Source organism: Carassius gibelio, chromosome A5, assembly GCF_023724105.1.
Source record: "Carassius gibelio isolate Cgi1373 ecotype wild population from Czech Republic chromosome A5, carGib1.2-hapl.c, whole genome shotgun sequence".
In the NCBI taxonomy this organism is placed as follows: domain Eukaryota; kingdom Metazoa; phylum Chordata; class Actinopteri; order Cypriniformes; family Cyprinidae; genus Carassius; species Carassius gibelio.
The window spans coordinates 20,664,577-20,680,816 of NC_068375.1; the positions used below are offsets into that span (position 1 = coordinate 20,664,577).

Consider the following 16,240-nt stretch of genomic DNA (forward strand, 5'->3'; position numbering starts at 1 on the left):
CAGAGAGATTGTGTTGTAACCAACAGTTTAATAACGCTTTGGTCTTTTGCCCCTGAAATCAGTCCAAGCATCTCAGACGTCACGCCCACGGACCTTTGGCTAAACATCTGATGCATATGGAACACAAAAGTGTAAACACTTCAGGAGTGTCGAAGTCGTCATCGGATTGGTTGAATTCTACAGGATTCCCGCGAGACGTGTGTGTCGAGTTCTTTAACGAACTGCATGGAAATAAAGATACCGTGGCGCCAAACCCCCTCACAGAAGAAGAAAGCCGCTGTGTTTACAACTCTGACAACAAACTATATCAGGATCAACTAAACGCTTGATTTCAAAAGTATGTGAAATATTTAAAGTTTGCGGCAGAGAATCTTTAAAATACGTCCGATAATTTTACACACTTATTGTGGCCACATTTCCACACGAAACGTGGAAACGGTCAAACAGCCTCATGGCCGGGCCTTGGCCAATGAAAGCTGTCATGATTCCCAGAGTCAGTCTGGCTACACAAGACCGGTCCAAGATGATCTTTCATTAGTTACATTGTTATGCATTAAAAGTAAACTGAATATGCAAATATATCACATGATTCCAATACCTCATTATCATCGAGAACAGCCTATAAATGTCCTGAAGGAAAAGATGTCTACAGCCAACATTCAAGCTTTGTACAGTTATGCAAACAGAAGGTGTCTGGGGTCATTCTCATTATGCAATGCATTTTGACGACATTGTTATGTCTCAACTCTTTTTTGTTTGTATCCTGGTATATAGAAAAGTTTAAGAGACATTAAATGTTGAGTTTTTAGTGTTTTTAAATGTAAAAATTAACAATAATAATAATAGGTAGCCTCCTTGTGGCATTTTTGTGTTTTGGGTGTTTGTGTTAATGTAATGAATAAAAGATTAAACACAATTTATAATATCCATATTTTAACTATGGAAATCATATTAGTTTTGCATTATAACAATTGAGTGAATATCGAGGTGAATGTAACGTAGGCTACTGTTATTTATTTTAATTATTTAGTGTTGACCCATTGACATTTCCAGTTGAGCGAATGCATGTTTTGGCTTCGGCTGCTCTCCTGCTGTCCTTCTGTTTGCCGTGACTAATTTTGGACTTTTCAAGCGTGCAGTTTTAATTTTTGGACTTTAACTCCCTTGAGCTCATCCTGCTGAATTTTTAACTTTGATTTGATTAAATACAGCGCTGTTTATGAACTGTCTTTGCCCATCCAAATCCATCTTTCATTTTCTTGGATTAACATTAAAGACTGACAGCAGAGCTAGTAAATTAGGCGCGGTCACTTTAAGAGACCGAACACGGCGCACAAGTAACCAGCCACTCAGTTCAGCTTTCCGGCATCGCGGAATAAATTAACTTGACTTTTAGTGGACACACAATTACCAACTATTCTTAGTTTTCCGATCAAAATCTCATCAATATGATTCTGAGACTAATTTTGTTTTTGTGATATTGGTTTATGTCAGAAACATCTTGTTTGCTAAAGCTAAAAACATCAGTAGCCTATGATCAAAATTTCAAAAGATGATTCAAATAGTTCAAATCCTCATTTTAACTAGTCTTCACAGAGACAATTTATAAGAGACATTCCACTTCCTCAATCATCAATACAACTATATAAGGAACACCCGTCTATGGGAACACCTGTAACGGCAAAGATGGCGGTTGTATGCACATGTCCCGCCCCTCCCACTGGAAAGCCAATCATCTGCTTTTAACAGTCAAGCGGGGAAACATTGAAGCCTATCATCTGGTTCCACTAACGTATGTGCACAGTTGAGGAACCCTTGCGCATGCGTAGTAAAAGTATAACCTGTGGGGGAAAAGGCATTTTAAACCTTATTTTGGGGCAAAGTCATCGAAAATTTTCATCAATTTTTATCATATTTCACTGCTGTTTCCATACATGCAATATTTATGTCCCGTGACCAGTGAAAGTGCAGTTCTGACTCTATGCCCATTAATTTAGATAGGAGCCTGGTCTTGTTAGTCTGAAATAGCTGCCCGGAGGCGTTGCCAAGATGGTGGCAGAGTGCCACGACTTCCCTAAAAGGACTTTGATCTTCAGCTCTTAATTTTCATTCTTTTCTTTTTCCTGGCACAGTGTAAATTATATATAAATATAAATATAAATATATATATATTTCATATTTTCACACACACATATGAAATTAGCTATGTATATTTTATCTAAATGCTTTTTTAAATGACAACATGCATATAATGTTTTTATACTACTTTTACATTTAATTTTAATTTTTTACTTGTATTTTACATTTAAAAAACATGATGCATAAAAGAAATGACCCTTGAGGTGCATATGTTTTTTTAAACGCAGCTTAAACCAGTCATAATATGTAAGTGTACCTACACCAGTTGGACTGACATTGCAAAAGATAACAGATTATAAAGGCATTATTATACGGAGCTAGAGGCCTCTGCTAGAGGACTCAGCTCCTGTACATCTTTGCGTTTTGGTCTCGGCGTCCACCGTTTACTGAACGTTTGCAGGAGTCCACGCCGGCTCGACTCTATAACCAATACAAACGATATGATGTAAGATTAAAATAACACACACATAGAAACGTTTGTTAAACATTGACTACCTCTCTGAAGTTTAGTTGGGGATGGTACAGGTATACATTTCCCAGGATCCTCGGTAACTACACCAAGGTTTCTGTTCCACAGGTTCCAGTTGACTTCCTCCACACTGAAAGAAAGAGGACACATGCATTGACAGTAATCAGATCAATACAGGTTAAGTGTGCATAGTTATTGATAATGTTTGTGTTTGCATGCTAATATCCACTTTTCTAAATGAATCATCCATTTTTAAAAAGGAGACTTGTGTTTAGATCTTGTGGTTTCGGGTGGAAGCCAGTGGGGTCACCTGAAGCACCAGCGTCGATCAGGCTCCTGCTCCCCGCCTAGATCCTTCTCTTCCCCGGAGCGCAGCTTTGTCTTCAGACAGCGGGGAAGAATCCACTCCATGTCCAAGGTGGTGATTGCACGCTGTGAATAAAAATGGCAAACCATTACAGCTATTTTCCCACTGAATCAGCTAAAGGATTTCAAGTGTATGTTTATTGCAGAAATGCATAGACAGCTTTAACTTCGCCTTTGATTTCACCTGTAGTTTCCAGATGCTGGTGCTCTCTACAGACATCTCCTCCACTCTTTGATTCATCAGAGCGATCACCATGTTCAGCATCAAAATGTAAGTCATCACTATATACAATATTAGCAGCACATAGAAGACCTCTATATACTGAAACTGATCGGTGAACTCCAGATCTCCCATGCCTATCGTAAACTTGAATAACTGCAGAGTGGTGTAGTAGATGCTCTTGAATGAGGGCTTCTTACAGTTTTCATTTCCAGTAATGGGAACAAATAAAGATCGTCCCTTGGGTACGCTATCATTAAGGAGTGTAACCACAGCTGTTGAATAAGAAACAAATCATTAACAACTGAGGAATTCTTTGAGCAATAGGAAATTCAAAAGAACGTGTGTGTGTGTGTGTGTGTGTGTGGGTCACTTTTGATCAACCTAATGCATTACTGCTGAATAAAAGCATTAATTTCTTTAAAAAAAAGAAAAATCCTACTGACCCAAACATTTGAGCAGTAATGTAATTGGGAATTGTTTGTTGCATTGTGATCAAAAGGAAATAAATTGTAACAAAAGAGTCAAGGACCTTCATGAATGTATGCAAATATACCTGCAGAGAACCCAATGAGGAAGACCATGTACACGACAAGGAATCGACAAATTTCTCCAACAAACATCTGACAATAATTAAAGACTGTGAGAGTGTGTTGTACACGCATGAAGTAAAAAGCCTGAACTGTACAGACCATAGTGTATACCACAATAAGAAATTAAATGTGTTGCATAGCATCTTTCTATAATGCTACACAAACCACATTTTACTTAATACTCTAATCTGAATGCCAGAGGAAATCATGATGAATAAGAAAGACAATTATCACTCACCTTTTGTATCATGACCCTGTAGATTCCCATATTTTTGGACCCTCTGGAGAAGTAGAGTAGATTTACCCAGCTCAAGGCAAGACACAGAACTAGACAGGCCACATATTCATCCTGACCAAAGAAGTACAGTAGTGCACACGCCAGAAAGAGCACGGCCTGCAGAAAACTGATGCATAAAAAGTCTTATTAGGATTAAACAGTGAACGTATACACTTAATGATTACTAATTTTGGAATAAAGATTTTATTAGTGCAATTTAGCTGTGTGATGTAGATATAGAGAGTATATACAGTGATTTCAGAAACTCAGGAATGTGATCAGTTTAAACCCTAACTAGTATAATTATTGACAAAGAACAATTTCAAGTGATCTGTATTTGTAAAGTAATACTTAAATCAATATTTGAGAGTGAACGCACTCACAAAAGCTGATCGGTGTATCCATCTATGATCAGGGATTGATATCTTGGACGCTTTCTTAACATATCTGTTAACTTAAAACATAAGGCAATTCAATTTCGGTAAAAAAAGGGCGACAATCATTTTGAATATGAAAGTATATATACAGCATTAGATACATACCCCTCTAATAAAGAAGTAAAGTGCTCCTGTGGTAGTTATGATGTGTCCTATCTGCAGCAGATAGCCTTTGCTATCTTTTCTATAAAGATGTGGAGGCTTTAGAGGCTGAAAGAAAAGTGTGGGGATTAATTAATAAAACATTCTAAGTATGCAAGCACAAAGACACATTTAAGCATAAGGTTTCAATCAGACACTGTCATGTCAGTATGCATATTTTCCATATAGCCTATATATATATATATATATATATATATATATATATATATATATATATATATATATATATATATAATCTGTAGAATTACAGCCCCACATGTTGGTCTGGAATGTATACTACATCGGTTTCATGTGGACGCGGATATTTCTTGAGACGAGGGAAAGAAGAAGTAACGGGTACTTACGGTTATGGATAGAAATGTAGCGGAGTAAAGAGAGTACAATATTTGCCTCTCAAATGTAAGTGAGTAAAGTCATGAGTACTCCCCAAAAATGATACTAGAGTAAAGTACAGATCCCTCAAAATTGTACTTAAGTACTGTACTGTATGCTCAAGTAAATGTACTCCGTTACTGTCCGGTTCTGTATATCATGTTAATATATTGCCATAGTTAAATTCTATAACATATCAATTACATGTGATACCAATTTCACATGTTTGCACATACATACGTTCTTGCATAATTTTTTCCGTTAATTCTTAGTTTTTGCCATAATAATAGAAAATATGAGCTAGGCATCATGTATGACAGTCAAAAATGGGATATGAGCTACAAAATGACCATATCCTGCCATTAGCTATATAGAAGACATATCATGTATGTATAGGGCTTATATGTGGATATGAAGAAGCAATACAGGAAACCTATATTTCCTGTATATGCACATATATGCACCTCAATTTTGCCTATATGTGGCATATATATGCATATATGCAGCATATATATTATCATATATGCATATTTGCAGCATATATGTGCATATACACTGCATATAGATTTCATATATACGCAAATATCCACATATAGGTTCTTTCCATGTGGGGAGTTAAAAATGGTCCTTGTGATTGTCAAGGCAATATAATTATCACATTGTTATGCCAATTAAAGTTTGGGTGTTTTTTTTATGGATCGGGTGGGTTTTGGTGAGCTTTTCTGGCAACACTATCTGTATACCTACTTGGTTGTTTGTCAAGTCCTTCCCTTCTTTGTGGTGATAAGCTACAGCAGTGAGGATGAAAAGGTAGATTACATAAACTATAAAATTGAACAAGAACATCCGTTTCGCAAATCTCTCCCACTTCTCTTTAATTAGTCTGTTAAATGGCTCAATATTGAGCATCTCGAGCCGATTCTGAAATCAGATGAAAAAAAGATGTTGTTATTAACAGCTTTTATTTAAATCAATTACGCTTCTTCATAATGAAACATTCTACTTTAATGAAGTAGTCAAATCTAATTATGCATTTAATGCCAAGTAAACAGCATGTTATCTCACAGGAATCTCACTGCCATAAACGATTATCTCCAGCGCAGAGTTCTTCTCATAGGTGTCGAGAGAGGAGAGGTCATACAGAGACGAGCACACTGGACCATAAGCCCACTCCGTGATCTTCCGTGACAGATGTTTGCACCCCTTAAACTCCCGCTGCACGATGTGCTTTAACAGCTATTTGACAAATGAATAATGAAATCTGAATGATTTAATACAGGTTCTTAACAACCTATGCAAATTTTTAAAAAGATTGACAAATTATATTTAGTGTCTTTTATTTTGGCAGTGCACTGATTTTAGTAATCAGCCAAGCCAACAACAGCATCAGCTAAATTCTAGAACAAAAGCAATACAATGAATAAAGAGTTTAGGTTCAAGTAAAGGTTATGACCAGGGCTCAGCTCCAAGTTATAGGCTTAACGAAAGATTGGAGTGAGACATCTGTTATGGGAGAAGCCACTCAAATATTTCCAGCAGTGGCCCTCAGCCCCACTCAAATCAAGATTTTACCTATTGTTCATATTTGGCCAGCATGAATAGAAACTACATCAATTGGTAAATCTGCTAAAAGACAGAGAGTATGTACACATTTCACCTTATTAATGGTGTTTTGTGTTGTAAGTGTGTGTTGCACATTTGGATGCTTTGATGACAGGGGTCGTGGGCTCCCACTTAAAGGGATAGTTCACCCAAAAATGAAAATTTGATGTTTATCTGCTTCATCCAAGATGTTGGTGAAATTGTTTTGTCAGTAGAACACAAACTGAGATATTTAACTAAAACTGTTTCAGTCTATTAGTCATATAATGCAAGTGGATGGGCATCACGGCTAAAACATACAATAAAAAAAATTAAAATAAAAACGTACACATACAAAACCAAATCATGTGTGTCATTGTTTCTTTCTGTCACTCTTTTAGGGTACGCTTACCTGTGGAAGCTTTTGTATAATTATGTCTATATATATATATATAGAGAGAGAGAGAGAGAGAGAGAGAGAGAGACAGAGAGATAGAGAGACAGAGAGATAGTCAAGACTTCAGAAACAGAAACTGTTTCTCCCCACATGGGGACTAAACATCCACACAAAATCAGGAACATCCAAAAACAGAATAGAATACAGAACTGGCACTTAAAGAAATACACCCTGCTTCAAACGAATCACCGCTTTAAATAAATACATTCAAAACAAACATTCAAAAATCAGTAAACACCAGAAAAAAGAAGGTTTACCACCACTTTTCCTGTCTTGGCAGCTAGTGTGAGTGGAGTGAGTCCTTTGTTATTTTTGATTTCCTCCAGCTTGATCTCTGGGTGAAGTTGGTCGGCTTTCAATAAGATGTGGTCATACATGGCAATGACGAACTCTGTGTTTTCAGGACTGTTATCAGCTATGGATACTAGTGCGTGAAGCACTGTGTTTCCATGAGAGTCCCTGTTCCCGACATCCACCCTCTTGTAAGGATTGTCCATAAGGAAGTCAACGATGTCCGGCTGATTAGTGCAAGCGGCCAGAGACAAGGGCAGCTCACCTGTGGACAAAAGATGTAAAAGATACAGATAAGCCTCGGTTCCCACAAATGTGGGTCAGTAACAAGTCATTAAGTAGAATTTTAAATGTAGATTTTTTATATTATATCCATATTACAAAAGTTTAATCATATCAATAGACCTACCAAAATAGAAGCATGCTTCTTGATTGGGCTGAAAGAATTTCCCACAGGCCTTAGCATGGACATCAGCCCCTTTTTCAACAAGCATCTTTACAAATTTTGCGCTCCTCCTTTCAATTGCAACATGGAGAGCTGTCTGACCTGTCTCAAAGAGATCAGTTGATAACATTGCAAAATGGATGGGTTGGACAGCCAAATAAAATATGATCAATATTCTGTTGATTTATGAAAAATAAATCACTAATGTTAGTTAATATAAAACTAGATCTGATAAGAATAATTAGACTAATTAAAATATTATGTAAAATGAAGCTGTGTCTGACCTTTGTAGTAAATGTCTGTGTAGGCAGCATTGACTAAATTGTTTAAATCTCCCGTTTTCTCTGCAATTTCCAGCAGAAGTTCAATAGTGTCATTCTCGCCTTCCTTCAAATTTAAAAGTGCTTTCAGCAGAGCTGTCTTTCCATTGGACTTATCTAAAAAAGTTATAAAACAGTTGTTTCATTATATAATGAATATCGGTCATGAGTTCACAGTGCTCTTATGTGCATTCTTCGTATCGTATACCATTCAGAAATTTGGGGTAGGTTTTTTTTAATTCAGCACGGGCACAATAAATTGATCAAAAGTGATGCTTTACTTTATTTGCATCGTGAGTTTTAAATCAGTATATTAGAAGGATTTCTGAAGGAGCATGTGACACTGAAGACTGCAGAAATGGCTGCTGAAAATTCAGCTTTGCATCACAGGAATAAATCACATTTTAAAATATATAGAGCAGTTATTTTAAATTGTAATAATAATTCACTGTATTAGTGTTTTCACTGTATTTTTGATCAAATGAATGCAGCCTTGGTGAACATAACTAACTTATTCCAAAAATCTTACCACCCCAAACGTTTGAATGGAACTGTGGTGTATTTGTTCTTGAATAGAATTACACTCAGAGTCGGTGAGCCGTTTCATGTTTTTGTGCAGGTACTCGTGTAAACCCTGCAGTTTAGACACATTCCCACTGGACACGGCATCAAACAGCCTCTTGAGTGTAAACCTCTCTCTGTCCTGCTGAGCTGGTTCCTCTTTCACATTTCTGATTCCCCTGTGTGTAGAATGTGTCTGATAAAGTAAGGATTTCTCACACTGTGTTTTTCATACACTCCGGTGTGGTTAAAGGAGGCCTGCTTACCTGTCAAAGTTTAGGTTAAATTTAATTGTGTGTGCAGACTCATCTGTCTCCTCCAGGTAATCAGAATCCATGGGTCTCTTGTCCTTTGAGGTGCCTTTCTTCACCTGTTTGAACTTTGACCTTTCCTCGTCTGTCAGGTCATCGGTCTCCAGGAAGAATGTGGGGCTGCTGTCTTCTGATGTACTCATAGTGCTGTTTTCTTATTCATACAGCACAAATTAAAGCCTGTAAACAGTGTATAAGTAATATCATTCAGAGAAACAAGACATTAGGTTTCCATTTCATACAAATAAGGTCTAGGAAATGGGAGTTTGACAAAAATTTTACTTTTATACATGAATGGGACATTCTGACACTAGCTAGCTTTAAAATTAGGAGTTGTACACTGATGATAATTCACTCATGAGTAAATCTCAATCAGCTCCTTAGCTTAAGAGGGTTTGAATCAGTGTATTGTGTGTACAAAGCATCACTGGTAAGGACTCTTGATCATTACACATTGGGACAGTGATTACTTAATTTCCGGTGACGTAACTGCATACAACGTCAGTGGACAACATTGTAGAATCAACAACAGACAGGTCCATTCTTTTTTGATATTATTTTTATTCTCTTTAAACAAATCGTACTGTAATGTGTCCTAACAACATTTCACATTATTATTTAGAAATGTTAAATAGATGTGTTCATTACTTGTCTAGTGATGTGTGTTTATGCTGATATTTACTAAAAAAGGGGGGGTTGTCTTTTCAGATGTCCTGTCGCCAGAAAATTATATTTAGCAAAACAGCATGTGTGGTTTATGATTTGCACTTCAGAAATGTGATGTCATTTGTGGTAAGCGGCCATAGCCTTGCTGCTCCCTAGTTTTCGTGGTGCATTGTGGGATTTTTCAGGGAATTAACATTCCAAGTGCACTAGAAGGATTTCACTTAAAATGGCCACTTCCTGATCAGTGAGTGCTCTGACTACTGAAATATAGAAATAAACATCAGTTGAATTGAATTGAATATAATGTAGACTAAAAGCTGCTTTTGTAAGAGTAGAAGCTGCTGGAGTGTTATAATGGATCATCACATTTTCTTCTTGTTTTAAAACTGTTAAAAGAGGAAGAAGTCACAAATTATCCAACTAGACATGAACATGTCTGTGACATGAAGTGGAAGCAAATGCAGAACTACTGTTGTTTTATATATAGGGCTTAAGTGTATGTGTATTTCATTGCTAGAACTAAAAATATTTAACTAGACATTGATTTCTTACATGTCCACTCTAGAGGAGGACATCATGACTAAAAGCATGTTTATTACGCATTTTGGAAAAATAAATTATATATTAATATTCCTATGAAATATTAGATATTACTATAAAAATCTTGCCAATTATTACTCCCATTATTACACACTTCTTTTTTCATTACATGTTGCCCCAATTAATATACAAATTAGATACAGTGTATAGATATACAATAATGTGAAAACCTTTATTGGCCATTTTACACATGTTGCATAAAAGAAAAACTGTATATCAAATCATCCTGTTATATATTTTACGAATCATCTTTATACAAATTTTGGTATAAAATTTGGTATTTAATTGATTTGTGATTTTTTATTTTTTTAATCCCATCATTTTTGCCTTTACTTGTCTATTCATGCATTTTTATAAAATAATAAATAAAAATGAAAATAAAATACTGAGTCCTTGCGTCCTCTATAGCATAAAATATCTTTGTCTTACTTGGCAAAATCACAGTGACCCTGTTACAAGCTATATGATCCCACCCAAGGAATGGGCATGATTGTCCCATCTAAGGAAAACTTTCCCTGAGAATGCATGAAAAATGCATTTCTAACGAAATGCAGTTACTAATGCACTGGATATTCTGTACTGTAGATTATTATATTTTAGCCTCTTTGTAAATTACTTCATATAGAATTACATTCTCTAAATTGACCTGAGAGGAAAATAAGTTTCTTAGCATACATGTGATATATCTTGTGACATTTTTCTCACAAAGCTGAATCACAGATTTTGCTTTTATAGATAAATGTGACATTCTAACACCAGTTAGCATCATTAATTACATCAGTATGATTTCAACACACACTATAAACAATAGATAACCATAAAACAGACATTAAAACAAGGATTAACCTGTAATGTGCATATCAAATTAAAGAAAGGGTGTCAAGGATATATTTCAATCAGGAACAGAAGTGAGTATATTCAGTCTGTATGTGAAAGCAGAGTCCTCGAAGGGTGAGGCAGCTCAGCTTGTTAAAGAGGCGAACAGATATTTGATGGACAAATTATATCAGTTAATGTTGTTTCACGCTAGATTATGACCTAATATGCAATTTCAAGATGCTATATAGTCTTTTTTAGTAACATATTATGACTTGGACTCTCTGTAAATGGGTTCAGATAACATTACAGCAGAAACTGTACATTACACAGACACCATCTTTATATCATCTCACTCGCTAGATTATGAGATGTAGCTCTTACTCCGCATGTGGTGCCTTGAGCAAAAACAGTCAAACGTTATTGTCTGTTTTCAAAGAGACAAACATGAACTGATCTGGACAAATATGGACTAAAGTAAAAATGTATAATTAAAAAATATAAATAAACCTAAGGCATTTGGCAGCAAAAAATAAAAAAATCCTTTACAGGTTTTAGCAAAATCTGACTTTAATTTAAATGTTGTATACTTCATAAAGTAAAGTGTAGAAACATTTGTACTCACCAATTAATTTCAGTTTTTTAATCTTTTAGATGAAGTATCCAGTATTGATGAGCTTGATTGCTTTAGCACGATAACTTGCTCTCTCTCTCTCTCTCAAGATGATCTGAGGTTGCCGAGAGCCTTACAGAAAGGCGAATTGAATTGATTTTTTGAGTATGTTGTTACGTATGTTTTGCCATGTCCACGCCCTGTAGCTTATTTATATCATCTGCTCACAATACACTAAAACTCATCAAGCTTGGTGCTAAACTTGGTGCACATCTGGTTAAGAATCTGCTCCTTGGAGGTGAAGCCGATCTGTACCTCCTTTTCCTCTTTAGAAACAAACAGAAATTCCAGAAATCTGCAGCACATGAAATATAGCACATAAGCTCAATTATGACAAAAGAATGACCATAAAAACTGCATGAAATGTTGATATATTCCAACTGTTTATTAACATTTAGAATATAAACATATACATAATAACATTAACAAATGCAACTGAACATTTTAAACAGTATGTGTTGTAATTTCAAGGCTTTGTTCAGTAATTTAATGGAATTCAGAAATATTCTTAAAATATATATATTGTTTTGCATTTTACAACACAATTGTTTTGTATTGCACTCAATAACAATAGTTATAATGACACACACACACATATACATATACATATATATATATATATATATATATATATATATATATATAATTACACCTATATATGTACACTCACCGACCACATTATTAGCTACACCTGTTCAATCGCTTGGTAACAAAAATTGCTAATCAGCAACTCAATGCATTTAGGCATCTAGGTGTGGTGAAGACGACTTGCTGGAGTTCAATCCGAGTATCAGAATGAGGTGAAATTAGTATTTCAAAAACTGCTGATCTGCTGGGATTTACAGGCACGACCATCTCTAGGGTTTACAGAGAATGGTCCAAAAAAAAGAGAAAATATCCAGTGAGCAGCAGGATGAAAATGCCTTGATGATGTCCGAGGTCAGAGGAGAATGGGCAGACTGGTTAGAGATGATAGAAAGGCAACAGTAACTCAAATAACACCTTGTTACAACCAATGTATGCAGAAGAGCATCTCTGAACGCACAACACGTCGAAGCCTGAAGCAGAAGAGCACACCGGGTGCTGCTCCTGTCAGCTAAGAACAGGAAACAGAGCCTACAATTTACACAGGCTCACCAAAATTGGACAAAAGATGATGAAAAACATTGCCTGGTCTGAAGAGTCTCAATTTCTGCTGCATTCAGATGGTAGGGTCAGAATTTGAAGAACATGAAAGAATGGAGCCATCCTGCCTTGTCTCAGCGCTTCAGGCTGTAATGGTGTGGGAGATATTTTTTTTTTAATTCCCTGCGTTTCTGTTCATTCTGCCTTCACCATTTTCTATTGTTCCCTGATTAGTCTTTTCTGTTCATCTGTTTTGATTTAGTTCTCCACCTGTTTCAGTTCTTAATCACGTTCCATGTGTTTATATACCCAGTGTTTTCCCCGTTTGCTTTAAATTTATGTTATGGTGTTTATTAATGATGGGTAAACGAGGCTTTCTGAATCATTTAAGGCTTTCATGAAATTGTGCTGGAAAATGGTTCATCACGCGAAGCTTTTAACACCATGTGCCTTAGCTATATCTGGTGGTCAGATTTTTTATGTTTCTTCACCATATCTCACAAAACATGGTGGAGCAGAGGTTGGTTTAAAAAGGTTTTTAATCTGTGCCAACTCATGTCAGGTGTAGTCCAGTCATCGGATTCACATATTGATCAATAATATAAAATATACAAGTGTGTGATTTATAATTAATAACCGATGTGAGTAGTAGAAAAAATATTTTGGGCAAGCTGTTCAGGGTCTATAGAACATGATAAAATGCAATAGAGGTGTCACGTGCATTCTCTTCTGCTGAATCCCAAAGTAGTGTACAAACACACACACACACACACACAACCAAATCACTGTAAAGTCAAACACATGAGCCATGCGAAGCACCAATTTTTTCAAACCAGCTGTCCCGATCTTTCAACACTGCATGGCGTTTGAAGCTTCAAACGTTATTAATCACACAGTGATTTCATTTCGGTTCAAGCATCTGCACAGTGTGTGATACAATAGTGCTTTGAAAACTGCATCGGAGCCTCTGTATCAATTGTCCCATCACTAATGTTTATCTCCTATATATGTTATTCTGTGTTAAACTCTTGGATTAATGAAGACTCGCCTTTGGATTACCCCTTTGCTGTGCGCTTCATCCAACCCACATCGTGACAGATATAGTATTAAATTGTAAAATATATATATATTATATTAAATATAAAATTAAATATGATTATAATTGATGAATGATACAGTATATAAAAAAATTAAAATACACCTAATTACAAAGTGTGATAATTTCCTACATTTGAATACAGAAAAATAACCATACCAACTTAGTAGGTCAGCAGGGCCACATTAACCATTGGGATAGGTGAGGCTGAAGCCCCAGGCCCGCACAAGGAGAGGGCCCGTGATTGGTAGTGGAGTAGATTAACTGAATGTATATTGAATTTAGACAGTGAAGACTATTCAGTTTATTTGTACATTTATTTCATACAATATAATTTCTACAAGTGTTTCAAGTAGGTCTATTTTTGTAATTTCTTGTGGCTGTTTTTACTTATGCTATTTTATTTATTTTTTTACATACTGAAATAGTTAACAAGAATTACAACATTTCAATGCATCAAAATTTTGATAGGGTAAAAATCCTATTTAAAGCGATATATAGCTATATTTTATTTATAATAGGGGCCCTGCAGTAAGTCATAGCACCAGGGCCCAGTAAGGTCTTAATGCGGGCCTTTAGGTCAGATGTCTCAGAGTGTTGTATCTTATGTTTGGTCTTTAAACACCATGGCAACTCAAACTGCTGAGTCAACATCTTTTCCGTCACCTGCAGGAAGTGGAATGTTTCCATTTTAAAGCATAAACGATCACCCTACAATATAAAAAGGTCACGCTTGATTTTAAAATATTAATACATTTATAAATTCTTTCATCCAGGAGTCTACTAATTATTTCACACAGGCAGCCACAGTATAACTGACTCTGGCCATGGATTTAAACATCCAGAATACACAAATCTGCTTTACAATTTTGCATAGTTCATTGAATTTTATTCAGAATTTATTTGTATGTTTCACAAGATATATCATTCACAACAACTTTGCAAAGCTTAAACAGGTGCTGGTCATATAATTAGAATATCATCGAAAAGTTGATTTATTTCACTAATTCCATTCAAAAAGTGAAACTTGTTTATTATATTCATTCATTACACACAGACTGATATATTTCACATTTTTATTTCTTTTAATTTTGATGATTATAACTGAAAACTAAGGAAAATCCGAAATTCATTATCTCAGAAAATTAGAATATAAATTAAGAGCAATACAAAGAAAGGATTTTTGGAAATCTTGGCTAATTGAAAAGTATAAAAATGAAAAGTATGAGCATGTACAGCACTCAATACTTAGTTGGGGCTCCTTTTGTCTGAATTACTGCAGCAATGCAGCGTGGCATGGAGTCGATCAGTCTGTGGCACTGCTCAGGTGTTATGAGAGCCCAGGTTGCTCAGATAGCGGCCTTCAGCTCTTCTGTATTCTTGGGTCTGGCATATCGCATCTCCCTCTTCACAATACCCCATGGATTGTCTATGGGGTTAAGGTCAGGCGAGTTTGCTGGCCAATTAATAACAGGGATACCATGGTCCTTAAACCAGGTACTTGTAGCTTTGACACTGTGTGCAGGTGCCAAATCCTGTTGGGAAATGAAATCTGCATCTCCATAAAGTTGGTCAGCAGCAGGAAGCATGAAGTTCTCTAAAACTTCCTGGTATATGGCTGCGTTGACCTTGGACCTCAGAAAACACAGTGGACCAACACCAACAGATGACATTGCACCCCAAACCATCACTGACTGTGGAGACTTTACACTGGACCTCAAGCAACGTGGATTGTGTGCCTCTCCTCTCTTTCTCCAGACTCTGGGACCCTGATTTCCAAAGGAAATGCAAAATGTAATTTCATCAGAGAACATAACTTTGGACCGCTCAGCAGCAGTCCAGTCCTTTTTGTCTTTAGACACTTCTGATGCTGTCTGTTGTTCAAGAGTGGCTTGATACAAGGAATGCGACAGCTGAAACCCATGTCTCTCATACGTCTGTGTGTAGTGGTTCTTGAAGCTCCAGCTGCAGTCCACTCTTTGTGAATCTCCCCCACATTTTTGAATGGGTTTTGTTTCACAATCCTGTCCAGGGTGCAGTTATCCCTATTGCTTGTACACTTTTTCTTCTCTTTGAATCTCTATTAATGTGCTTGGACACAGAGCTCTGTGAACAGCCAGACTCTTTTGCAATGACCTTTTGTGTCTTGCCCTCCTTATGCAAGGTGTTAATGGTCATCTTTTAGACAACTGTCAAGTCATCAGTCTTCCCCATGATTGTGTAGCCTACAAAACTACACTGAGAGACCATTTAAAGGCTTTGC

The 16,240-nt window shown here is 36.2% G+C and overlaps 1 protein-coding gene and 1 long non-coding RNA gene across 2 annotated transcripts; one reads left to right on the top strand and one right to left on the bottom strand.

Moving 5' to 3' along the window:
- Positions 1-2,406: 2,406 nt before the first annotated feature.
- Positions 2,407-3,552, bottom strand: LOC128000826 (transient receptor potential cation channel subfamily V member 1-like). Its single transcript, XM_052592298.1, has 4 exons — positions 3,159-3,552; positions 2,919-3,040; positions 2,635-2,738; positions 2,407-2,559 (listed from the first exon to the last, which is right to left on the bottom strand). Exons 1-4 carry the CDS (start codon positions 3,327-3,329, stop codon positions 2,447-2,449), a joined length of 510 nt encoding a protein of 169 aa, XP_052448258.1. The 5' UTR covers positions 3,330-3,552; the 3' UTR covers positions 2,407-2,446.
- LOC128000842 (uncharacterized) lies at positions 2,708-3,312 on the top strand. Its single transcript, XR_008173621.1, has 3 exons — positions 2,708-2,785; positions 2,884-3,026; positions 3,165-3,312. It is a non-coding gene; the product is annotated as an uncharacterized LOC128000842 (long non-coding RNA).
- Positions 3,553-16,240: the final 12,688 nt, after the last annotated feature.